Source organism: Indicator indicator, chromosome 32 (genome assembly GCF_027791375.1).
Source record: "Indicator indicator isolate 239-I01 chromosome 32, UM_Iind_1.1, whole genome shotgun sequence".
NCBI lineage: Eukaryota > Metazoa > Chordata > Aves > Piciformes > Indicatoridae > Indicator > Indicator indicator.
Genome location: NC_072041.1, coordinates 8,031,959 through 8,057,286, shown reverse-complemented (window position 1 = coordinate 8,057,286; position 25,328 = coordinate 8,031,959). Strand labels below are relative to the sequence as shown.

General features: G+C 47.0%; 1 protein-coding gene across 1 annotated transcript in view; it reads left to right on the top strand.

Annotated features, from left to right (window-relative positions):
* Window positions 1-25,328, top strand: part of SPEN (spen family transcriptional repressor) — an 82,678-nt gene that overhangs the window by 33,840 nt on the left and 23,510 nt on the right. Inside the window, exons 4-6 of the mRNA XM_054394872.1 lie at window positions 20,186-20,346; window positions 22,187-22,387; window positions 23,680-23,831. Of these exons, the coding sequence (XP_054250847.1) occupies window positions 20,186-20,346; window positions 22,187-22,387; window positions 23,680-23,831 (514 nt within the window). The remainder of the gene's footprint in view (window positions 1-20,185; window positions 20,347-22,186; window positions 22,388-23,679; window positions 23,832-25,328) is intronic.

Genomic DNA, 25,328 nt, shown 5'->3' with positions numbered 1-25,328 from the left:
ACACAGCAGTAATTGAGAAGATAAGACCAAAAAGCACATGGTGAAAACAAGCCCTGTTCTGTGGAGCAGCCTGTTCCTTGCTGTGTTCGGCCTTGCAGGAGCTGCTCCTGGGCTGCAGTGAGGGGAGCTGCTGGCTGGGAGTGCTTTGGTGGGAGCTGCTTCCTCAGATGGTGTCACCTGCAGAGATGAGGAGGACTTGGTGGATTTGAGGACTTTGCATTTCTTAATGTGAGGTTGCTCATTTCCCACCCATCTTATGGAAAAGGGTTTTTTTTTATCACCTTGAAAGTGTAAAAAAACTCACAAAGATACTTGAATTTTCCAGCAGCAGCAGCAGCTTTGTTTTCTCTGTTCTGTTGACTCAAACGTGTACCACAAATGATACATTAGGAAACATATTTTCTGTACTGTGTCATGGAAGAAGCTGAATGCTCCTAGAAGCTGTGTGATCCCATAGGAAGCAAACCAGATTTTGTTTATGCCCTGCCCTACCTCCTGGAAAATTAAGGAGAAAAAAAAAAAAGAAGGGCAACAATCCTTTTTTTTTTTTTGGTAGGAAAGGATGTTTTCTAGGCTGCTTGTGGAGGTGTTCTCTGTGCTTTTTAGTTCAGTTTTGCGATGTCAAAAGGCCTGATGTGGTTCTTGCTGTTCCATGTGTTAGTGATTATTTTTAAAGCCTTGCTGCAGCCACGTCCTGAACCACATGGCAGCAGTGGGGACGTTTTCCTCTTAAAACTGGGCACGTGGCAAAAGTACCCTGTTGAGATGGGATTTAAAGTTATTTACAGAATCTTGCTGAAGTGTTTGATGTCCAGAATATGAAAGTGTGAACACCGCAGATGTGTGTGTGTGTGTGTATAAATTTACAGAGGAATGACCTCAGAGTTCCTTTTGCTGCCTTCTTTATTTTTGAGAGTGCTTTCTCAGTTGTCTGATGGTGGAGGATTTACTAGAAGAAGAATTTCCTCTGACTTGTAATGTAAAAGAGCTCTTGCTCAGAAATTAAAATCTTCATCCTGAGACATGAAGCGACTTCATTTTCACCAGGATTTAAGGGTGCCTCATCATTGCTGTAGTGTGGAATTAAAGTGATGGAAAGAAGTTGTCTGAAAAGGGACTTTTTGAGAGTTGTGACAGTTGTACTGAAAGGCCTAGTGACAAGCAAGCAAGGCTTTCATAAAGTAATTAGAGATTGGTTTTAATTTCAGATGGCTCTGTGATGAAATTCTGGAGCAGTAAGTTGCAGTTGGAAAGGAACACCTCTGTGTTCTTTTCTGTGTCTTAATATTGAAATAAACTGATGAAAAACACTGCCAAGAGAATTTTAATCATGGGAAAAAAACAGGCTCCCTGCAACCGCGGGCCGAGGCTGCAGTGTGTTTTGTTCTGCAGGGGACTTTCTTAGCCTTGTTTAAACAACCGAAGTGAAAGTAGAAACAAGTGAATTTCGTTTCATTACATAATACAGACCTCTCCCTACCATTGTCTTCCTCTCTTCTTTCCCGCTCGGTTTGTCTGCCAGCAAGCCATTAATCACTTAGAATGGGATGTAGGGGTTTTGAGTGGGCTGAGAGGTGCCTATGCTGGGGACAGCTGAAAAATCAGCAACAATGAGGTTAAATGTAGCTGTTCTGTCTTTTATTTAACAACCGGGGAGATGGCCCTTGCTGGTGTTAAATGATTCCACATCAATTTTACACCCTGGAGATTTTTAATCTCTTCTGGTAGGATGACAGGGTTAGCATGCTCCTGTTTGTATGGCAATAAGAATTAGGCTAAGATTTAAGGAAAAACAATAAAATTAAACCCGGCATAAACTAGAAATCAATTAGCACAAAGGCAACAGTAAACCCTGTAAGAGTCAGGTGAACCACCTCCTCTTTACCTTTTGTTCCCATAAAACTGTGCGTTGCTTTGATGTTCTATCTGTGTAGGGAAATGTGAATTAGGGACAGGAAAATTAAAAAAAAAAAAATCCAACTCAGATATTCTCAGGTTTTTGTTACCAACTGTCGAGGGTTTTCACTTTGTTCTTTCTTGTGTTTCTGCTCCTGTCAGCCTGTGCTGCTGCTTCTCATCTAAATATAACCCAGACCATCCTCTTCGACGGTTTTTTTTTTTTTTTTTTCACCCTTGGGAGTGTATCGAGTTTCTTGAAATTGAACACAGGCAGAAATTTTTCAGAGAGCTTTGAAGAGAGAAGCGATTTTTCTTTTTTTTTTTTTTTAAGTGCCGAAGAGACCAAAATACAGAAAGCAAACCTTTATACCCTCCCTTCTCCAAATCGGAAAAGACTACCTGTACATACACACACGCACACTTGCGTTTGTACATAAATGGATCCTTCTGTAGGGTTAAAAAAAAAGAAGAGGAAAAGGCAGTGTATGGCCCGGGATCTCAATCTCCTGGCAGCTGGCGAGCAAATGGTGTCTGCGTCCCCCGGGGCCGGGCACCCGCCAGTCCGCTCAGCCTGGCGGGAGGCGAGGCCGCGCTCTCCGCCCGGGCCCCGCCGCCGCCGAGCTGCTGACGGAGCGGCTGGGGGAGGCCGCCAGCTCGCATTACCTCATCTGTATACTCTGTGGAGTAAGCTATTAAAAATGTGCCTTGCATAAGAGATTTTTATCTCGCCCTGAAAATCTGCCGCTTTAGGTCGCCTCTGCTGGCGGCGGCGGGAGCCCGGGCCGGCGGCTGTCATGGCGGCTGTGGCGGAGCCGCCTCAGCCCGGTGTGTGAGAGGGAAGGACGGAGGGGTTCCTCGCCTTTGTGAGCCGAGAGCCCCCTTGGCCCTGTGTGTGTGTGTAAGGGAAAGGCGGCTGGTTCGTTTCCTCGCCTTGGTGCCTGTATTGGGGGGTGCAGATCCTCCCCTCCCTCGGTGTGAGGGAAAAGGCCGAGCCGGTTCCTCGCTGCTGAGCACTCTCGCTCGGGGTGCGTACGGGAAAGGCGAGCAGGCTCATCACCGCTGTGAGGGGCACCACCGAGCGCAGCCCCTCTCCGGCAGCGGTGAGGGCGGGTTGTTTGTGCCTGAGAACCGGTCTGAACCGGCGGGAGCCGGCCGGGCCCGCCGCCGCACCGCCCCCAGGGCGGGGCCGCCCCGGCGGGTAAAAATACCTCCGCTTTCCACAGAAAACCCCTTAGTTTATAAAATAACTCCCCAGCCCCCAGCGCCGGGGCCGCGTTCGGGTAAATGGGTTTTTCTCACACAGCGCAGGAAGGCGCCGGCGTGAAAGCCCAGCTCTGAGGGAGGTAACCGCGCTCCCGACCTTCCACTTTTAGGTCGCTGTTTATTTTTGAAACCTCCCTTCAGCACCCAGCGCTCTGCCCGTCCCAGAAATCAGCAGTTGTTGATCCCTTGGAGGAATGAGCCCCCAAAATAACCCCTAAAAGGGGAGGCTTTGGAGCCAGCCCCCACACCTAAGCAGCACTGCCCTGAGGTGAGGCAGTTAGGACACAGTAGCAAGAATAAAATGGGTGTTTAACGTCCTGGAAGAACCCGCCTCTGTCTCTTACATGGTCTTAGTGGCCCCTTTCGTATTTGGTACATGGTTTTGTTTGCATGAGTTGCCCCCCAGAAGTGGACGTTTTGTTGCAATTAACTCCCAGTAATGGTGGGAATTGCTGGCTCTAAATGACAGCAGTGAGGTCTCTTCCTGAATTTGTACAAGGAGGTTTTTACTTACAGTCTTTGTTTTGTGGCAGGGCCCAGAACCTTTGCTGCTGCTTTTTCAAAGTGCTTTTGATTATTTTGGTTTTTTTTTTTCGTCTCTTCAGGCAGAGGAACAAAAATTCTCTCTTTACAAATCAGTATCAGTAAGGGAGTTTTAAAGCTGTATCATGGTGGGGTGGAAATAGATGGAGTGGAGAAGGGGTCCTGGAAAATGTCGTCTTAGTATTTTTATCATCTTAAATGACTTAATTGTTTTGCATTCTGTTCAAGAGATTATTGCCTTTTTTTTTTTTTTAATGCCTGTAAAAGCTTCTTGCAATTAGGTCAGAGTCTTTGTTAGCAAATATGAGGATTTCTGGCAGCTAAATCCAGACCCTGGTGTGGACTTGCCTTATAAGACCTCTGGTGGGTGAGGAAGACCTGCCCTGCTTTAAGGCACCTCTGGACCGCTGCAGGACTGCAGGAGCCAATACCTGGTGTGAGGTTTGGCAATTTCAGGTCATCCTCAGCTCCTTATTCAGGAACAGTGTGGGGAAAACCTGAGCCCTGTGGAAGGCATTGCTTGTGGCAGTGGTTGGGGGAGATGTCCTCCTAAGTTTTGCTGCTTTGGGCTGCTTGTTAAAACCTGTGAGAGCTGCTAAAAACGGATTTTCTTCCCACGAGCGTCGTGCAGCCTGGGGAAGGTCTGGTGCCGTCAGTGGCTTGGGTTTGACTTTTGGGGTTGTGAGTGCTCGTATTAACAAAATGGTCACTTCTAATTGCGTTTTTAAGGCTTTGATTTCCTTCCAAGTATTTTGCTTAATCATCTTGAGTAGGCTGAGGGAAGGAAAGAATTAGCTGAGGTCAGGAAAGTTGAAGCTGCCCGTGTTACTCCTCAGAAGCCAGGCTTAGTCTGAGGGATCCCGAAGGCAGGAAGAAATCTGCCTCCTGCTCTCTTCCTGCTGTACGCCAGAATAATGAGGGGAAATCAAATACACCACCACCACCCCAAAAAAGGAAAAAAAAAAAAGCCAAACAACACAGGGAAACTTGTGGAAACACAGTAATTAGGGCTGGATGCCTCCCTCAGCGTGAAAGGTCCAGATTCCCCTTTTTCAAAGAAAATAACAGCTCGGATATGAATCACAGCTGAAAGAGATGAGAGGGATTGCAGTTCGGAAGTGCCTGCTTGTCTGCAGTGATGATGGAGGGAGTCTAGACAGCTCAGATGGAGACACATACATTACAGGCACCAAAAGGTGGGGGGAGAGGGTTCCTGTCAGAAGGACCTTTGGAATAATGGGTAGTTGAATAATTTCTAATGAATATTCACTGGGAGGGGTGCATGGCAACAGAGCAAGGCTGTGCTGAAGGCTTCCGGAAAAATACCACTCATGAGGAGGATCAAAGGAAAAATCCCCCCACTGCTGCAGTGCAGTCATATGTGTTTCCATTAAGTGTAGACAGAGCAGCCCTTCACATCTTAAAGACCTGCAAAAACAGCAATTTGGTGTCCCCCCCCCGCCAAAGAGGATATTTCTGGCTCTGCCAGAGGTGTGAATACAACACAGCAACACCTTTAGGAGAAGAACCTTCCCCTTAAAACCTGAGCAGATATATTAACCTTAAAACCAACTTTAGGTAGAAGGTGGTGTGCTTGAGCTGAGGTCAGAGGGATGTGAATTGATGGCAAATAAACCTTACTGGGGGGAGGGGGAATAAAATAATATCATCCCTACGTCTTTGCTTGTTGAATTAACCATATCAGCTACGCACTGAGGTTTGTCATCCAGTATAGTTCGTCTGCAATGTCACAAGTGCCAAAAGCAGTAATGATGGCATCAAGGTTTTAAGTGGGAAAGCTCCTTAGCAGATGATTAGATATCCCTCTTCAGATCTTTATGGTCAGTTGGTAATGCTGCACAGCTATGAGTGGAAAATCACAGGCTCAGGGAGAGGGGAGGGCGGTGGTGTTATAGAAGAGAAACAATTTATATGTGCCAGGGTGTAACTGTAATTCTCAAAGATCTTGAAGGGAAGCTGGTGCTAAACCATGTTCTTCAGCACCAAGTCTCTTCATCTTCTAAACACCTCCAAGGATGTGGATTCAACCACCTTCCTGGGCAGCCTGGTCCAATGTTTAAGAAGCCTTTCAGTGAAGAAATTTCTTGTTATATCTGACCTAAACCTCCCCTGGTGTGGCTTGGGGACGTTTCCTCTCATCTTGTCACTTGTTCCCTGGGAGAAAAGACCAATCCCCACGTGGCTCCAGCCTCCTTTCAGGGAGTTGGTGGGAGCCAGAAAGTCTCCCCTCAGCCTCCTTCTCTTCACACTAAACACCCCCAGTTCCCTCAGCTGCTCCTCACCACCCCTGTTCTCTAGACCCTTCCCCAGCTTTGATGCCCTTCTCTGGACCTGTTCCAGCCCTTCAGTGTCCTTGGAGTGAGGGCCCCAAAACTTAACCCAGGACTCAAGGTATGGCCTCACCAGTACCCAGTCCAGGGGGAAAAGCACTTCCCATGAGACCCTTGGGTTGTTACTTACCAAGTGCCTAACACAAGACCAAACCCAACCCTTTTGGTGAGTGTGGCATTAAGAAAAAAGCCTTCTCTGTGAATTCTTCCTTCTTGCAGGAATCTTGTCACAAAGTTAGGGCCTGTTCTTCTGTTTCCCTGTGTCTGCTGGGTTTCAGACACAAGCACCCCATCTCCTTCCAGCCAGGAGAACTGAAACATGGAGCTTTTCAAATGCTTGTCTCTGAAAAAATGTCAGAGGTTCGCTGTGCAGTTGCTTTTTTTAGCTCAAAGCAATGATTTTGGCTAGGAGACACTAAAAAATGTATGATGGCAGCAAAAGTACCTTTTGAAGAATCCTTTCAACCAGAGGAAAGTGTTTTTCAGGGATGTCTCATTCTTTCTTTCACAGCTGCCTTAATATTCCCCACAGATGCCCTGAAATCTTCACTGTTTCTATACCTGGGGAAAAATAAGAAAACTTCATCAAACCCTTTAGGGATTTGGGGGGAATAATAAAGGCACATTCTCTGGCAGTAAGGGCATCCAAGTGATTCCTTCTCTTTCATCTGTTCATGAGTAGAAAGCCTTTCTGTCACGATAAGCTGTGAAAGAGAGACCCTGATTTCCATGTTCTCCTCCTGAAAGTGGATTCCTAGGGCTGAGCAGCGCCGCGTCCCCACGGACAAATGGTGCCGGGCTGGGCTGACAGGGAGATGCAAAGTGTCCTACTTACTCCAGCTGCTACAGGTTTGACCTCCTTGGATCATCTGACACCTCGTTGGGTAAGAGGTTGCTGCAAGATCTCAAACCCTCAAATTATGGCAGATTTACCCCGTGGCTTTGAAGTTAGTCCCTCCCTTGGAGGTTTGTTTACTGCCTGCTATGTCCTGTTGTCTGGATTGTGAAGGATGAATAGTCGCAGAAAGGAGGCTGTCGGGTTAGTGCAAATTTTCTGTTCCTCTTGGCTTTCCAAAGGCACTTGGAGCTGAGTTTGTCCCTGTTGCAGAGGCTGGGGACACACCATAGCCATCCTGCACTGGTTGGGGCTTTGCTGGGTAAATGCTGGCTTGTGAGTGTGCTGTGTGTGTTTGTTTAGAGGTGGAGGGAGTTGAGGAACAGCTTGGTGTGTTGATAGAAGAGACAAACAGATAACTATCTAGTAATGATGTCAGAAGGAGTTTATGTTGGTTTGGCTTTTCAATATGCAGTTTCCCTGTAACTTCTAGAAATGATGTGTGAATCAAGGAAGATGTTTAATTAATTCTGTACCTGTACCTTACAGACTGCACCTTGCTGCTGTGGGTTGGGGCATGCACAGTCTCTCCATAGGCACTAAATCCCCTAAGGGAAGCACACAGGTGGTGCACGTAGGCTTTGCCTGTTGGAATTCCTTGGAGGACTTCTGTTCTGTCCCCAGTTCATGCTGCTCCTCCTTTCCCAGCCTTGCTGGCTACATGCTGCCATGTGCTATGGGGGTCAGGGATGGAAGGGCAGTGGAGTTTGAGGACATAAAGCATTTTCCTTTTGCATTTTCCTCTACTTCTGAGTTTTCCCCACAAATACCCAAGCCCTCAGCCCTGCTTTATGATCCCTGGTTAGTGTGATGGAACTACCCCAGGAGTTTTTGGGGAGTCTTTGGACTTCTGACTGTAGTAGCAAATCCTGCTGAACTAAATTTCAGGAAAGTGCCTTTTCTCTTACTGTTAAGAGACAAATACAAACCCCACTCTGTCATATGCTGTTTTTGGTTGGTTTTGTTCTTAATTTCTAAGGTTGGAGTTACTTTTGACAAACATAAAGGCACATTTTCCCCACTAACATGATAAACATACACTAGGCTGTGGCAGTTCACCTGTTTCATACAAAGCTTGCCTTTTTATTTGTATTTCTGTGACTTAAGTAATTTTTTTTTTACCCATGTGAAATGGCACAGAAAATTCTACTTTTAGTTGTATTTTTATTTGCATGTGGGCAGAAAATGAAGTAATTCCCAAATATAGTCCTAGCCAAGAGATCCATCTGTTCCCTGCATTTTTAAATGGCAAATTAATCCTTAGCATGCAACTCATCAAATGTCTTGTTCTCTTTTATAATGTATGCTGCCTGAGATCACAGAAATGACTCTTTATTTTTTTTCCCAGGCCTTCCATTTTAAGTAGTCCTTTATATGAGACTCACAGCCACCATTCCACTCTTGACACAGTGCTCCTCTGCATCTCCCAGGTGTTGGAGTTGAACTAGAAAAGGATATTGAAAAAAAACCCCAAACCCTCCAAAATGATTTCCCCCTTCTTCTCTGGTGTTTCTTTAAAAGGCTGTCAAAAGTATAAGGCCACACTTAATAGATGGACTTATTTCTGATGAAGAATGGGGGTTGCTCTCTCCATGTGTCATTAGATTTGGCTCTTGGGGCAACAGTGACCATTTTTAGAAGCACTAAACTTGCAGAGTGTTATCTGCCATAAATGGAAGGTCTATATTAAGCTTTGCATGTTCCCAGTTTCACTTCAGCAGCATTGTTTATTGGCTGTGTATCTTGGCATGCCTTCCGTCCCCACTCCCAGCCCCAGAACAATTCCATTGCTTTATAAGCAAGGATGCACCATTTCAGAATGGCTCCGCTCAGGAGCTGCAGCAAACTGCATTTTGTGTCAGGCTAAAAGCAGGGCCTTGCGCGGGAGGCGATCGTCTCAGGCACCTTTGGGCAGGGCCAAGCGCAAGGTCAGGGGCTTGCTGCCTGCGTGGGCAGGGAGAGAGGCCCCGGGGAGCCTGGGGTAAGGAGCAGCCAAGGGTGAAGTCCATGGGCCACGTGTGGGGTTGACAAATGAGAGCTGTCAGGCAGAAAAATAGTGCTAGGGTTGGGTTTTCTTAAGATAAGATGTGATGCTTTCCTAGACCACAAAGGCAAAATTAATTCTGCCTGTTCGTTTGCCGTGGTCTACCAGCAGCTGCTGGTTAAAAAAGCATTTCCAGCTCTGCTAGACTGAAACAACCTGGGAGTGAATCTGAGCTGGGGCTTTCTTGGTTTATCTCTTTAGTTTTTCTTCTGAAAAAGGCCCAGGGCTCAACATGATTTCAGTATAGTTAAGACCAAAGACTTTAAAAATTGTATTAAGCATTTATTCCCAATAAATTATTTGATAGTGCTTTAAAGGCAAAAAAAAAAAGTTGCTTTTTACTCGTCAAGTAAAGATGTAGTAGCATACTTGGAAGCAGCAGTGGTTGTGTTTTACGTGGCCTCTCACTCCCCAGACTTACAGACAGTACTTGGGGTCGAGTTTTGGTGGTGGTGTTTTTTTTCAGATGCATAGTAAATCCTTTCATGAAAGTGCTGCAGTTGTTGATGGGAAACTGCCTTCAAATGTTGCTTTCTCAGTATTCTGAGAAGCTTGGGCCTCCTGTGAGCCAGGAGATCGAGTTCCTCAGCCTGCTCCCAGGGTGATTCATTGAATGACCTTGGGCAAAGCTGTTGGCCTCTTCTTACCTCATTTTTCCATCTGCCCTACAGGGATGTCAAGACATCCCAACCTCTCTGAGTCTTGAACTGAAATGGTGTTTTTCAAAGATTTCATATGCTCTGAGGTGACAGTTGCAAAATACTCATTTAGATGGTCTGCAGATAGCTGGCAGAAACTGTTTACTTTAGCAGTATGACACAAGTTTTGGCCAAAGGCTTGGAAGCAATTTTTCTTCCAGACCGAACAAGCTGTTCCTCGCTGTAGCGGTGAACTCTGCCCTGCTGCTCTCCTTCAGCAGCTGGCTGCTGGCTGCTGGCAGCCTTCAGCTGCAGCTCTTCCGCGGGCATGGCCTGGTGGCACTTGGGATCATTTGGCTGGAGCCTGGCCTGGTTGGAGGAGGTGGAAGTTTGGGGTGGCTGCAGCAGGACTTCTCGCAAGGGCTGGTTCTTCACCAGCTTCTGTCCTTTAAAAAACCAGAGGCTCTTTGGACTCAACGCATTCTCACACCCACCCTCCTCCTGTCCTCTTTGCATCAGTGGAAGTTTAATTGTGGGAAAGCTGTGTCAAAGAGCTGGCTTTGTACTTCAACCTCGAGGCCTCGATGACTTTAATCTTTAGCAGCATCGAGCTCTGTCACTGTGGCCGTTTGCTGAGAAAGCATTTCCTGCGGCTTCCCAGAGCTCCAGTTCCGAGTGGGAGTGGTCCCACTGGTCCCTGGGAGTACCCCTGCTTTGAAAAGGCAGTGGCCAGGGCAGCTGGCAGCTCCAGCTGCTCCTGAGTTCAACACCAAACCCAGCCCTGGCTGACTGGCGTGGGGAGCAGGGGCAGCAGTAGTAGGGTGTTGTGGTTGTTGCTGAGTCGACTGTTTGCTCTGTAGATAGGCCCATGGGCTTGTAGCCAAGATGTTTTTTTTTTTTTCCAGGTTAGTTGTTTTTTATTCTTGGCTGTACGAAGTTCAGGACTGAGGACAGAGGGATATAGGTCGAGATAACACCAACTGAGGGTTGGGCTCAGGGATTCATGTAAAGGTAGATATTTGTAAGGATCATAGTGGATTATTTAGTTGCAGGGAAGAATTAAAAGAGGCCCAGGGCTGTCTTGAAACACACAGAGCAGGTAGCTCCAGGGGAGAGGTGGTTCTGGGGGTAGAAGTGGTAATGTCCTTCTGAGCTACGCTGTAGCAGGCTGAAATGAATCATGGAAAAGATGAAGATGTTTCTCAGCACATCTCTGATACCAGATCTTGTCAGCAAAGAAGATCTGGTGTCCGACATCATGATAAAAATGACTGAAGTAAATACATCACTGTGGCCTGTCACAGAAATGAAGCTGTGGTGTGAATAAGGCAGTAACTTGGCCTGGGTTAAATATCCACTGTAAATACCAGCTGGAGACTGGGAGTTAGAGAACCTGCTGCTCAGAGACTGAAATCAATACCTGCACCAGCCTGAAGGACACTGAATTGTCTTGGTGGTGTTGCTTTCCCATGGCATTTAAACATAATTTCTTTCAATTTAGGAGTCCAACCCAGCAGGAGATTTCATAAATCTCTTCTCTGGATGTGGTAAGACAGAAAAAGTTAAGGGAAAGAGGACGTCCTAACTCCACTTGTCTGTAGCACTTAGTGTCTTTCTCTTCAGAGCAGCAAAGCTTTTTGATTTGCGCTGTGCTTTGGGTGATTCTTTTCTGCTTCCATGCTGTAGGTCTGGTTTTTGCCCCCCCTCAATAGGTTGTTTTACCATGGCTGTGTGTTGTTAAATTCTTCAGAGTGTGTGACATACACAAACCAAAGTTCCTTGGGGTGGTGAGTTCTCAGCGGCTTGAAAGGGTGCCAACAATGTCACGCAGGCACATCCCGGCCTGCCTTGCACCATGAGCTCCCAAGGTGCAGGAGGTGATGGGCACTGAGTAATTCCATGGAGAGAGGGTGAGGTGGAGATCACTGCTCCCCAGCTTGTTTTTTCCATCTTTCCACACCTAGCAGCCCGAGTCTGAGGGAAAGCTTTGTTGTGAAAGGGAAGAGCTGGGCTCCAGCTCTTTGTGGCATGTGCCTGTGGGCTGAGCCCCTTTGCTGCTTGCCTGTCGTCTGCAAAATATGGTAACGACTTGTTACCTCTTGATCTCTTCACACAAACACACTTCAGATGTTTGGCTGAGGTTTCTGATATCTTTAACTTCAGGTTCAACAACTCCTTTGAACTAGGGGGGGAAAAAACCCCACGCCTTATTTATTTCTGCAGCTGTGGGAAATGTTCTTTCCCTTACAAATAGACCAAGGTGGATTAGTATTATGCAGGACACATTATGAGTGCAAAAAGCTCCCTGCTGCTCACCTGCAGATTTAGGTCAGAGCTGGAATCGGCTCTGACACAGAGGTGCTAACCCTCTGCCCAGACCTCATGAATTTTCATCATGATTGTTCATCCCTGAACATGGCAGAACAGCCTTTGGGATTGCTGGGGTGACCCGGGGCTGGCTGGGTTCTGTGGCAGTGAGTTGCTTGCCATTTTTATTGCCAGACCTGTAATTTGATGTGTGATTTTCCCTTCCACCTGTGTAGAGAGCGGGAGTGAAATTCTGGTTAAATGCCTTTTTAGATTCATGTGCTATTTAGTAGGATGGGAATAGCAGCCTGCACTAGACCTCTGCATGTATTATTTCACAGAATCTCACAATGCCAGGTGGGAAGAGACTCCAAGGATCATCGGGCCTAAGATTTTTAGGTCATAGTGTAGTTGAAATGGGATGGCCCAGCACTCTGTTATTTCAATAAGTCTTCATCCAGAGGAGAAGCTGGAGTGTTTCACCCAGAAGAGAAGCTGGAGTGTTTCACCCAGAGGAGAGAAGCTGGAGTGTTCTTCCCTGGCAGTCTGTAGCTATTTTGGAATAGGAACTATTTCTAAAGGTTAAAAGCAGTTAGTGTCATTTTTCTGCGGGGTATGTCTGGCAATAATCAGGTCTTTTTAACTCTGTTTTTTTTCCAAACAACACGTTGGTGTGTTCAGGATAGTTTGATCCTTTTCTGGTGCTGTTTTTCCAGGTTCAAGAAATCTTAACTGGTGCTTTGTTTGTCCCCAGGATTGGTGTCTCTTTGATAGAGCTGACCCTGCAGCACTGTCACGCCTTGTGCAGCTGGTGGTGCTTTGCCTAGAGATCATCTACAGTGACTTAGCTCAGATCTGGCAAGGGAGAGCCAAAGAAAAAAAGGGTTCCTGTTGCTTCCGTTCAGAGATGACTGTACATTAACTTTGGATTTCCTGACCTGACTTGGGAATCCAGGGCTGACATCAGCCGTGAGAACAACCTGCTGGGACTGCTGCTGCTGCAGGAGGTTGTCCTGGACAGATCTCTCGAGGAGATAATCTTGACTGAGAGATTGTTTTGACAGGGTATTGAATCAGAGCTGATCTAGGCAGAGTTCCTGATTTCAGTTAATTTTGGCAGGAAGAAAAATAATTGCTCTGCATATTTCTGTAGAAGTAATCCTGGATCATTTACCAGTTCTGCTGAGACATTTTTTGAAGGCAGCTAGTAAAAAGAAAATAATTCACTTTTCCTTTTATTTTTTTCTTCCTGCTAAAATTCAGCACGTGTTTCCTTGAGAAATGAAAGGTGATTTTGGGTGGTTTGGTTGTTAACCAAGCACTCAGAGGCTGGTTTTTGGTTTGCTTTTTTTTCCTTTGTCTAAAGCCTGAAGTTTGGCAGCGTGGCACCTGTCTGCTTCTCTCTCTTTGCTTTCTCTCTCGGGAAAGCCAGCGTGTTTCCTGCCTGCCATAAGAGGCTGACTCACCCTTCTCAAATCAATTTGCAAAAATAACAATTGCCCCACATTTTAGAGTTGCAGAAGGGTAGGGCAGGTTGTGGGATCCCTTGATTCAGCGTGGCTGCCATTGAGGGGAAGCAGCAGGTATCCTCTTACAGTGACTGGTTTGGAGTTGTGCTTTTATCTCCTCTTTGCTGAGGAACAAAGAGAGAGGCTGGCTTTGTATCCTCCACTCAAGCCCTTTCATTTCTCATCCCTAACCAGAGTGTGGCTTCATAGCTGGTTACTAGAGCAGCAAACTGCAATTACCTGAAAATGAGATAGTCCTGTGGAAATGAGGACTAGTTGTAGAGGATGCCTGCACCAGGATTTGAAGTGTCATCCTTGTAAGTGAGAAAAGGGAAATTCAGTGAGATAAATGAGCTGCAGTGTGCTGAAACCAGGCATTTGGGATATTGTGTCCAGTTCTGGGCTCCCTGGTTCAAGAGGGACAGGGGTGTACTGGAGAGAGTCCAGAGGAGGCTATGAGGATAATGAAGGGATTGGAACATCTGTCTGATGAGGAAAGGCTGAAAGACCTGGGGCCATTTAGCCTGGAGAGGAGAAGGCTGAGAGGGGATCTAATCAGTGTCTACAAATATCAGAGGGGTGGTGTCAAGAGTCAAGAAGAACAGGCCAGGCTGTTGTCAATGATGTCCTGTGACAAGGGGCAATGGACACAAACTGGAACCCAGGAGGCTCAACCTGAAGATGAGAAGAAATTTTCTTGGTGTGAGGGTGCTGGAGCCCTGGAACAGGCTGCCCAGAGAGATTGTGGAATCTCCTTCTCTGGAGACTTTCAAGACCCATCTGGATGTGTTCCTATGTGACCTGCCCTGGGTGACCCTGCTTTGGCAGGGCGGTTGGGCTTGATAATCTCCAGAAGTTCCTTCCAACCCCTAACATTCTCTGATTCTGTAATTTTTGGAGCTCCTATTTAGTGCTCTCAATCCCACTGCTGGATTCTTTCATATTGAGCCTTTGGAACTCATGAGGCCCATAGGGGTAAAACTTGAAGACAGAATTACAAATAGATTTTATCTTGGGTGATAGAAAAAAGATCCATAGATAAATACAATGAGTAAGAACACATGCAGCCTGCTGTGCTTGTAGGCAGTTATGGAAGGCAGATGATGATGTTTTAAAAGGGCTTGTAAATTACACTCGTGGTAAAGTGCTTGTGTAAGAGACAGATTTCATGTCCACCTCCTTATTAAAGTAAGAATGATCTCCTCATAGCTCAGGTTCTCCATCTGGTCTGGCTGACAGTAAAATCAGAAATCTCTATGCTACATCACATGATAAAATGTGATGATAAAATGTGATGTGCATGGTAAGATGTAATGTGCTCAATCAGCCCTTGAGCAACCTGCTCTAGTGGGAGGTAACCCTCCCCGTGGCAGGGCAGTTGGAACTGGATGATCTTTAAGATCCCTCCCAACCCAAACCATCCGATGAATCTACATTTCTTCAGTGAAAGGGTTCTCAAACATTGGAATGGGCTGCCCAGGGCAGCGCTGGGGTCACTATCCCTGGGGGTGTTCAAGCAGCCTGTGGGCCTGATGCTTAGGAACAGACATGGCTTAGTGTTGACCCTTCAGTGCTGGGTCGAGGGTTGGACTGAATGATCTTGGAGGTCTCTTCCAACCAGAGATACTCTGTGATTCTATGAAAATCTGGAGTTTTAGAACTGGGGCTGGATTTTAGAATCTACCTGGCTTGGACAGAAGAGCATCTGAATCACTGGTTAATGACTCAAATTCTTCAACAAAGGAGCACAGAAGCAGTGCTCTGTGAAGCACTGAAGAGGCAGCTGAAGCTGCGAGCCCAAGATGTTTAAAGAAGCAAATTCCCAGGCCGGGCTCCCTCTCGGCGCGCCGCGTGTGTTGTGACAGCTCAGGAGATTAGTTTTGCTGCGTGCTGGCATTCTGCTGCGCTCGCAGGGATGTTGAGGAGCAGGTTTTCCCGTGTTGGGAGCAGGCTGTGTGCCAGAGCACGCTCTGCTGCTGGAGGAGAGCAGCGCGGCTTGCCTGCTGCGAGCGCAAGCGCAAAGTGAAGTTCCAACGCAATTTTCTTGACACTGTTTCTGGCCTGCCCCAAGACCTATTGATTACCTGAAATACTTTGAAGAAGGAGGTTATCAGAGCTGTTGTTTTAACCAATCTGTTTTATTCCCAGGCTAAAATTTCCTTGGTTGGTTGTTCCAAAAGCCTTTTGAACTAAGGTTTGCTAGAAGAATGTTTAACGATTTTATTTTCTCTAAGGTCATAGATTCATAGAATGGTTTGGGTTGGAAGGGACCTTGAAGATCATCTAGTTACAAATCCCCTGCTATGGACAGGGAAACCTCCCACCAGCCCAGGTTCCTCAAGGCTTTATCCAGCCTGGCCTTGAACACCAACAGGGAGGGGGCATCCATAACCTTCCTGGGCAACCTGTTCCAGTGTCTCACCACCCTGACTGGAAAGAATTTCTTCCTAATCTCCAGTTTAAATCTGCCCTCCTCAAGCTTCAGTCCATTTTCCCTCATCCTGCCACTACAAGCCCTTGTAAAAAGTCCTTCCCCAGCTCTCCTACAGCCTCTTCAGTTGCTGGAAAGCTGCTTTAAGGTCTTCCTGGAGCCTTCTCTTCTCTAGTGTGAACAACCCCAACTCTCTCAGCCTGTCCCCACAGGGGGAGGTTCTGCAGCCCTCTGATGTTCTTTGTGGCATCCTCTGGACATGTTCCAGCAGTTCTATGTCCTTCTCACTCTGGGGGCACCAAGGACAGTGGTTTTCAGCATCACAGGGAAAAGAAAAACCATCTTCTCATTTTAATATTCTGGGAACAGATCCTCATGCAGCTACGTGCTGTAGTGCTTTTAAAGTTGTGTGATTGTGCTCCAGACGAGACATATTTCACTGTCAGATGCTTTATTTTGATTCTGCTCTCTGCTATAACTGCATGACACAGCAGCTATAATTAACTCTTCCATCATCCTTCTATTCACAGAGCATAAAATCTTTTGCTTACTTTTGAATTATTATATCCACGTTTCCTGAAGTGTAAAAGTGATGAGGCTTTCCCTAAAGAATGAGGAATTGTTCTTGCTGCCATTTTTTTTCCCTACCTGAAAACAGAGTCAGGAAACAATGACTTTTCTTTCTGCAGTGGCTCAGAAAGTCATGATTTACTTAGGGACAGGTATCCCTAAAACTCCCAGGGGAAGTGGAAATTAGCAGCATGATCCTTGTTTCCCAAAGCTGGGTGGAATTCAAACTTGCTGTAGAATTTTTAACCCCGTTCAGCTGCTGTTTGATGGCTTGGATGTCTTGCAGTGTTACCCAGCTGTTACCTTTGCTCCCAGTGGAATGCTGGGATTTTAAGAGTAGGTTCCAAATTTTAAACATCCTCATATCCCCCCACCCCCCCTAAAAATAGCCTGTTCCCATTTTTAAGAACTGCTTAAATAGAAGTTTAGTGCTGCCTCTTACTCAAAAGACACAATCTTGGCACAGTGGAGTATTTCAGATGCTTCAGGAGCTGGGTAGCTCATGGTACCCAGCACCCATTCATGGAATGGTTTGAGTTGGAAGGGACCTTAAAGATCATCTTGTTACAGCCCCCCTACCTTGGGCTTCCCACTGGAGCAGGTTGCTCAAGGCCTGGTGGAGCACATCACATTTTACCATGTGATGCAGAACAGAGATCTTTGATTTTACTGTCAGCAAGATCAGATGGTGAGAAGTGAAAGCAAAAACGTGTATGGGGCAGAGGCTCGCTGCAGCTTGTAGTCCTTCCCAGGGGAATGGTGAACCAGGCAGTGCTGCTCCCAGCTTAGGACTGATTCTCAGATTCTCCCCACAGATACTGTCTGTTATTTGTGTATTAAAAGAAGTTTCTCTTTCCTTTGCCAGTTTATTTCCTAGTAGTAGGCAATGGCTGATGTGACCCCTTGAGACTCCTGAAGGCCCTGTTTACGTGGGGCCAGGTTTGTCCTCTTTGTCCCAAAACACTTCAGAGAAGAACTTCAGTTTAATGAGGACTTGAGGTGGTCCAGCATTGCTGGAGTTAGCAGAGAGGTTGGGGTGTACAGCAAAGCCCACTGAAGAGGAGGAGGGCAGGAGGGAGGGTTTGCTCTTCACTCCCGTTCTGGCATGGCTTTGTTTTCTCTCCTCTCCCAAAGCAGGCCTGCACTTCCTCCCCTGGGGACGGAGGAGTAGGAGGAGATTGTGTGGGAAAAGCACCAATGTGTGAAGCTGCTCCCTGTCAACTGGCTGGGAGGGTTGTAATGAGAGGGTGAGACTGGGAGGAGAGGTTCTCATGTTTATTATTACTTCTGCATTTTTGACCTTCTTCTGTTTGGTTTTGTTTTGGTCTGCTGTGGTTTTATATCCCACTTGGATTGTTGGTGAGCGTTTTGGGACAGGGATTGCCTTTTCTTTTGCTTCTCCAAACGTAATGGGGATGGAGCCCAGGGGCTTTCGGTCATGTGCCACAGTGCTTGGTACACCAAGATCTTCAGGAAAAAAGATTTCTGGAATATTTTAAGAAAAATGCCTCTGTCGCTGCCACCCTGCTGTGACATAAGCTATACACCCACAGCAAGAGAGTCTCAACCAAATCATCCAAATGATGAGAAGCCTGAAATGGTTTCCCTGAGAAAAGCCTTGAAAAAGTTAAATGGTTTCATGTGAAAAAGGAATCTAAGCAGCCAAGGAAATAATTTAAGATAAGACAAAGAGAAACTTGCTTTTGGCTTCTCTGATATGCTGTGGAGAGGAAGGTAAAAATCAAATCGAAAGCAGCAAATCTCTGCCTGCTGGGGTTATTTCTGGCTGTGGCAGAGCTCCCCCCCCTCCAGCCTCTGAGTTAAAATTCCAGCAGAATATTTTAGAAGGCTGCTCATGTAATAGAGAACGAGAGTCTCCAGGGTTATGTCAGACAAAAATTATTTTTAGCCATGTTATAAGCCCTCATGCCTCGGGGAAGAAACCAGCCGCTGAAGAAGCTGACGTGTCCCCACCAGGCAAGCTTTAATAACATTATTCTCTGGATTTCTTACTCTCCTGCCAAGCATCCAACGATCTGCACTGTCAAGAGTCCCCAGACTAGATTGTAAGCTCTAATCCCTGTGTGATCTAATATGCAAATCCCTTTCTGTGTAATTATTGTTTAGGAAAGACGTTCTGGGGTCTGAATTCTTCATCCCCTGAAGGTGGTTGTTGAGGCTGAGGTTTGTAAACAGCCTGGGTTATTCTTGGGCAAAAACCTGCCCTCGTTTTCATAGATTCATAGAAGGGTTTAGACAAGCACAAGTGACAATTCCAGTTTAGAGCAGCCTTGCAAAGGTGTAGAATAAATGAAGGAAGAGGGTGTAAGTACTCAGTGTCTTCAAATCTTTTATGGGTGGAAAACAAGCAGCTGGAAACAGCTGGATTGGTCTTTAGTTGTTTGTTGGGTTTTTTTAAAAGCACGTAAGACTTAATAAAATTTAGTGTCCCCCAAAGTTTTGGTGCTGCAGAGGTGGTGTTTGTTTGTAACTGGAAATGAAGAGAAGAAATATTCATGGAATCACAAAATGGTTTGGGTTGAAAGGGACCTCAAAGATCATCCGGTTCCGATCCCTCTCCAAGGGTGAGGACACTTCCCACTAGCCCAGGTTACAGAATCACAGAACTAACCAGGTTGGAAAAGACCTTTGAGATCATCAAGTCCAACCTATCACCCAACACCATCTAATCAACTAAACCATGGCACTAAGTTCCTCATCCAGTCTTATTTTAAACACTTCCAGGGATGGTGACTCCACCACCTCCCTTGGCAGCCCATTCTAATGGCCAATCTCTCTTTCTGTGAAGAATTTCTTCCTAACATCCAACCTAAACCTCCCCTGGTGTAGCTTGAGACTGTGTCCTCTTGTTCTGTCACTAGTTGCCTGGGAGAAGAGACCAACCCCCACCTGGCTACAGCCTCCCATCAGGTTGCTCAAAGCTTCACCCAACCTGGCCTTGAACACCTCCAGGGAGGGGGCATCCACAGCCCCTCTGGACAACCTGTTTCAGTATCTGCCCACCCTCACTCTAAAGAATTTCTTCCTGCTCTCCAGTCTAAATCTCCTCTCTTCCAGCTGAAAGCTATTGTCCCTTCTCTTGTCACTCCAAGCCCTTGTCAAAAGTCCCTCCCCAGCTCCCCTGTAGCCCCTTCCAGGTCCTGGAAGGCTGTTCTAAGACCTCCCCAGAGCCTTCTCCATTTCTCACACAAGGTTCTCATACCAGAGATGTGGATCTTTTTTAACAGGTGGCAGTAAAGAGAACTCTGGGACCGACTCTCAGATTGACAGCAGTGCCTGAGAACATGATAATATTTCTCTTTTGTACGTGAGAGTGCTGGGAGGGGTTTGCAGGCTTCAGCAGACCTCTCTACCCTCTCTGCATGTCTCCAGCCTTCCCACACAGCTCCTGAGCTGTTCCAACATTGTATTACACTTAATTAAATCTGCACCATTGTCACAGTGCGTAACAGGATCTAGCTGACACTTTACCCACATTCCCTTTCCCTGACTGTCTCCTCTGAGGGCTTTGTAGAGAATATTTGTAGAATGACTTCAATTCCTGTGTGTGGCTGGGCTGGGATGTTCTGCAGCAGGCAAAGGAGAGAGGGAGGCCTGCAGTGAGCAGACACGGTGCCGTTTTGCTTTGTCAGTGCCATGTCAAGGGCAGTGCCCATGTCCTGTGGTCATTCCACATCTCCACGCTCAGCAGTGCCTCTTTTCATGCTGTTTCCAGCAGTGACTCCAGCAGCAGCTCGAGCGACGAGTCCCCAGCGCGGTCGGTTCAGTCGACAGCTGTCCCGGCCCCTGCCTCCCAGCTGCTTCCATCTCTGGAGAAGGATGAACCCCGGAAAAGTTTTGGGATCAAGGTTCAAAATCTTCCAGTGCGCTCAACAGGTAAATTCACCTGGGGAGGTAAAATAGGGGCCAAAAGGAAGAGGAAGAGGGTTAGGGACTGGTTGAACAACCCTTACTGTGTCTTTGACATGTGCTCTCTCCGATCCAGGATTCTCTCTCTGCTTTTGCTTCAGTTCTTTTGTGACAGTAGGAAAATTGCTTCCTCAGTGACCGTCTGTCCTGCAGGTCCCTACCTGGAGTCCCTGCACTTGAGCACTTCCAGCTACTGGAGCTTGGTGCTTTCAAATGCTCCTGTGCCTTTCCCTGGGGAAAAACCTGCACCAGCTCAAATTTGTCCCTTAAGACCTGGACTGTTTATTCTTGCTCTGCTTCAGTTTCTTTTTAATACAAAATCTTCAGGGTTTTCTGTTGTGCTGTTGGAGTGCTGTGAACCACCAGGGAGCATGTTCATAGATTCATAGAGTGGTTTAGGTTGGAAGGGACCTTCAAGATCATCCAGTTCCAACCCCGTTGCCATGGGCAGGGACACCTCCCACCAGCCCAGGTTGCTTAAGACCTCATCCAACCTGACCTTGAACACCTCCAGGGAGGGGGCATCCACAACCTCCCTGGGCAACCTGTTCCAGTGTCTTCCCACCCTTGCTGCGAATATTCATCATGGCATTGAATATTCTGTGGTCAATAATGCAAGAAGCCACTGGCTGAGGAGCACACATGATGACTGTGCTGAAGACAGGAGAGATCCCGTGGGAAAAACCAGCATGGGATCATCTGTAAAGCAGTTCAGTGCACTGCATTCAAGCAGTCTGTGGTAACTTGGTGAGCAGCACCTCACAGTGTTGATGTTCTTGCTGGAGAGTTGATTTCTGTGATGTTCCTTCAAGTGACACAACACCGAGATAGATACCCACAGAGCCCAGGCAGGGCATGTGCCTCTGAGTCAGATTTGGCAAACTGATGAATCTGCCAAGTTACCTTCCTGAGCTGAGTGCTGTAGAATTTTGATCTCCATTCCAGGTGCCTCATCCCAGCTTAGGAACATTGCTCTATGCAATGTCCCTGTGGGACTGTTGCTGAAGTAACACAGCGGTGTTAGCTGTTCCTCGTCTTGAATGGGAGGTCTCTTAGAAATGATAACTGCACACTGCCAGCTTTGGAGTCACAGAATCATTTTGGTTGGAAGAGACCTTTAAGATCACTGAGTCCAACTCTTAAACCAGCACTGCCAGGGCACCACTAAACCATGGCCCTCAGCACCACATCTCCCTGGCTTTGAAACCCCTCCAGGGGTGGGGACTCCACCACTGCCCTGGGCAGCTCTGGTCCAATCTTGACAACCCTTTTGGGGAAGAAATTGTTCCTCATGTCCAACCTAAACCTCCACCTGGGGCAACTTAAAGCTGATTTCTCTTGTCCAGTCACTTGTTCGCTGGGAGAAGAGACCAACCCCCACCTTTCTCCAACCTCCTTTCAGGGAGCTGCAGAGAGCCAGAATGTCTCCCTTCAGCTGCCTCTTCTCCAGGCTGAGCAATGTCAGTTTCCTCAGCTGCTCCTCACCAGCCCTGTTCTCCAGACCCTTCACCAGCTTTGTTGCTATTCTTTGGACCCTCTACAGCACCTCAGTGTCCTTCTTTAGCTGTGTAAAACCTTGTGTATGAAGTTCCTTGGGTTTAAAAATGAAGACAAAGGTCATCAGATGCTTCTGACATTGCCAAAACTAAGACCCAAAATTAAAAAGGCCCTTCTGGGAACACTGAGTCCAAGGTGAGAGTGGACAAAGTCACATGTCAGGCAGACCAGATTTCTTCATATCTTCTGTGGTGCTGTTAAATTGGTGAACCCCTCTTTTTATAGCATGAATGTTTATTTGTTGGGTTAGATACAAGCCTTAAGGATGGACTTTTCCATGAATTCAAGAAGTATGGGAAGGTGACGTCGGTGCAGATCCACGGAGCTTCTGAGGAGCGCTACGGACTGGTGTTCTTCCGACAGCAGGAGGACCAGGAGAAAGCACTAAATGCCTCCAAAGGAAAACTTTTCTTTGGCATGCAGATTGAGGTCACAGCCTGGATAGGACCAGGTAAGGCCCATGTCCTCCTTGCACTGGGTGTGTGACCTCTCTGGGCATATTTCCAGGTGATGTAGGAGTAGGGAATGTGTGAAGACTAACAGTGCTGTAAAGAGACTGGGAAATCCACCAGAGGAAGTTGCAGAGTGAGAAGAGTGGATGCTCTTGGCTCAGAAAGGGGAGAGAGTTCCAGTTTGAAACCTCAGAGAAGGAAACCTGCCATTCTCTCCCAACAGTGGGATCTGCTGCTGGAAGAAATGATCTCATCTGCCATGTCTCACTGGAGCAGAAGCCAGTGGGTGGTGTAAGTGTAGCACTGAGTCCTCACAGGCTTGGTTTTTTCTGCTTGTAATTAAAGCAGCTAACGATGGCTGTGCTTCTGAGGCTGAGACAGCACAGCCTGGATGACTGACCAGTGAAAACTGCAGCACTGAGCATGAGGTTGAGTTCCCAGTCTAAAAACTGATCTGTGAAAACAAACCTCTTCCACATGCTGTTCCCCAGGTGCAGTGCAGCCTGTTCTGAATTCAGGCATTCAAGCATTAATACTTGTTCAAAGAGTGAATGTCTAGAGCAGCAGCAGGCAAACAGAGCTTCCTTTTACCTGGGGTGCTCTATTTCCTCAACCCTCACCCAGTGGTGTGAGGCAGATTGTAAATTGCACATAAATAACAACCGACTGTGTTTTTGTCAGAGACATTGCTTGCTCTGGTTCACATTCATAGATTCATAGAATGTGTTGGGTTGGAAGGGACCTTCAAGATCATCCAGTTCCAACCCCCTGCCATGGGCAAAGACATCTCCCACCAGCCCAGGTTGCTCAAGTCCTCATCCAACCTGGTCTTGAATACCAACAGGGAGGGGGCATCCACAGCCTCCTTGGGCAACTTCTTCCAGTGTCTCCCCACCCTCACTGGAGAGAATTTTTCCCTCGTCTCCTGTCTCAACCTCCCCTCTTCCAGCTTCAATCCATTCCCTCTTGTCCTATCACTGCAAGCCCTTGCAAAAAGTCCCTATCTGCTCATCAGGAAATCATAGAATCACAGAATGGTTTAGGTTGGAAGAGATCTTAGAGATCAGCTGCTCCAACCTCCCTGCAGGGATGTCTCTTGACTGGACTGGGCTGCTCAAGGCCTCATTCCAGCCTGACCTTGAACACCCCCAGGGAGGAGGCATCCACAACCTCCCTGGGCAACCCATTTTAGAGCCTCACCAAATAGAACAAACAAATCAACCCGAACCAAACCCAGATGAAAACCCAAACTTCCCTGCTTTACAAATTTCTTGCTCTCTCTTGCCTCTAGAAACAGAAAGTGAGAATGAATTTCGTCCTCTGGATGAAAGGATAGATGAGTTTCACCCCAAAGCAACGAGGACTCTCTTCATTGGCAACCTGGAGAAGACAACCACCTACCATGACCTTCGCAACATCTTCCAGCGCTTCGGTGGAATAGTGGTAGGTCAATTCTCTGTGCTGCCTGAGGCCTCGCTGCCTGATCTCTCTCTACTGACCTGCAATAATGCTACAAGCAGTGGGAAATGGTGTTGTGAAGGACGGAAAAGTCAGCCTGTGGATAATAATCTGGGATGAAAAGCCTAACTAGGTACCTGGGATGAAAATACTCTCTTTTCATGTGGAATCAATACAGCTCAGCGATAGAACTTCAGTTTTCTGTTGATTGCTGAAACAAAGGACTGGCTGTGGAAGTAGCCATCAGCTGTCATAGTCTGTGCCCTGACAGCAGGGCTGGAGAGGCACATAGCAGATGGATTCCCAATGACACACAAGGGATTTCAGGTTTCAGCTAAATGGGGTAGAGCAGCAGTCCTCTCTCTCCTTCCTCTCTCTCCTCTCTCTCCTCTCTCTCCTCTCTCTCCTCTCTCTCCTCTCCTTCCTCTCTCTCCTCTCTCTCCTCTCCTCTCCTCTCTCTCCTTCCTCTCTCTCCTCTCTCTCCTCTCTCTACTCTCTCTCCTCTCTCTCCTCTCCTTCCTCTCCTTCCTCTCTCTCCTCTCTCTCCTCTCCTCTCTCTCCTTCCTCTCTCTCCTCTCTCTCCTCTCTCTCCTCTCTCTCCTCTCTCTCCTCTCTCTACTCTCTCTCCTCTCTCTCCTCTCCTTCCTCTCTCTTCCTCTCTCTCCTCTCCTCTCTCTTCTCTCTCTTCTCTCTCTCCTCTCCTTCCTCTCTCTCTTCTCTCTCCTCTCTCTCCTCTCCTCTCTCTCTTCTCTCTCTCTTCTCTCTCCTCTCTCTCCTCTCTCTCTTCTTTCTCCTCTCTCCTCACTGAAAGGCAAATGTGCTTCCATGTAGGATGTGGACAAATCCAAACTGTACATGTAATGTTGTGTGGCAGCTCTTGTACCTCCCTCCTCTGCTGTACCCCTGACATCCGCATGGGTTTATCAGTTCACCTGGTGTCTGTGGCTTAAACCCTTGTCTAATGTTAGAGCAGCAGAGCTGTCCTGATAAAGATGCTTATCAGTGGCAGTGCACTGTCTGGAAATTGGCTTTTCAGTGACTAGTGCTGTCCTGTCAATGTTCTTTATTGGGCAGATTGCAGCAGCAGCACTGCCTTGCACAATTTCCATGAAAACTTAAAAGCTCAGGTGGAAAAGGGCCCAGCTTTATAACCTTTCCTGTGGATAATGAGCAAAGTAATGATATTTTATTTGCCTGTCAGAAGAAATTGCTTGCCCAGGGTGAGTGGTCAAGTATAATTTGCCATGGTTGCACTTAGTGCTACTTCAGCCTCCTGGAAATGTAGTCCTCTATTAGTATTCCACTTAAATCATTAGGCTGGGGATGTAGAAGTCTAATAGTTGTGTAAATCTCCCTGCTTACTTCTGTTTCCTCAGATAAAGAGCTCTTGGGTGAATGTGTATCAAAGTGCTGCCTCGTCCCTAAATTTATTACCCATGAAATTAGCCTGTCCTGGATGCTGGAGCGTTGGTGCTGGGGTTG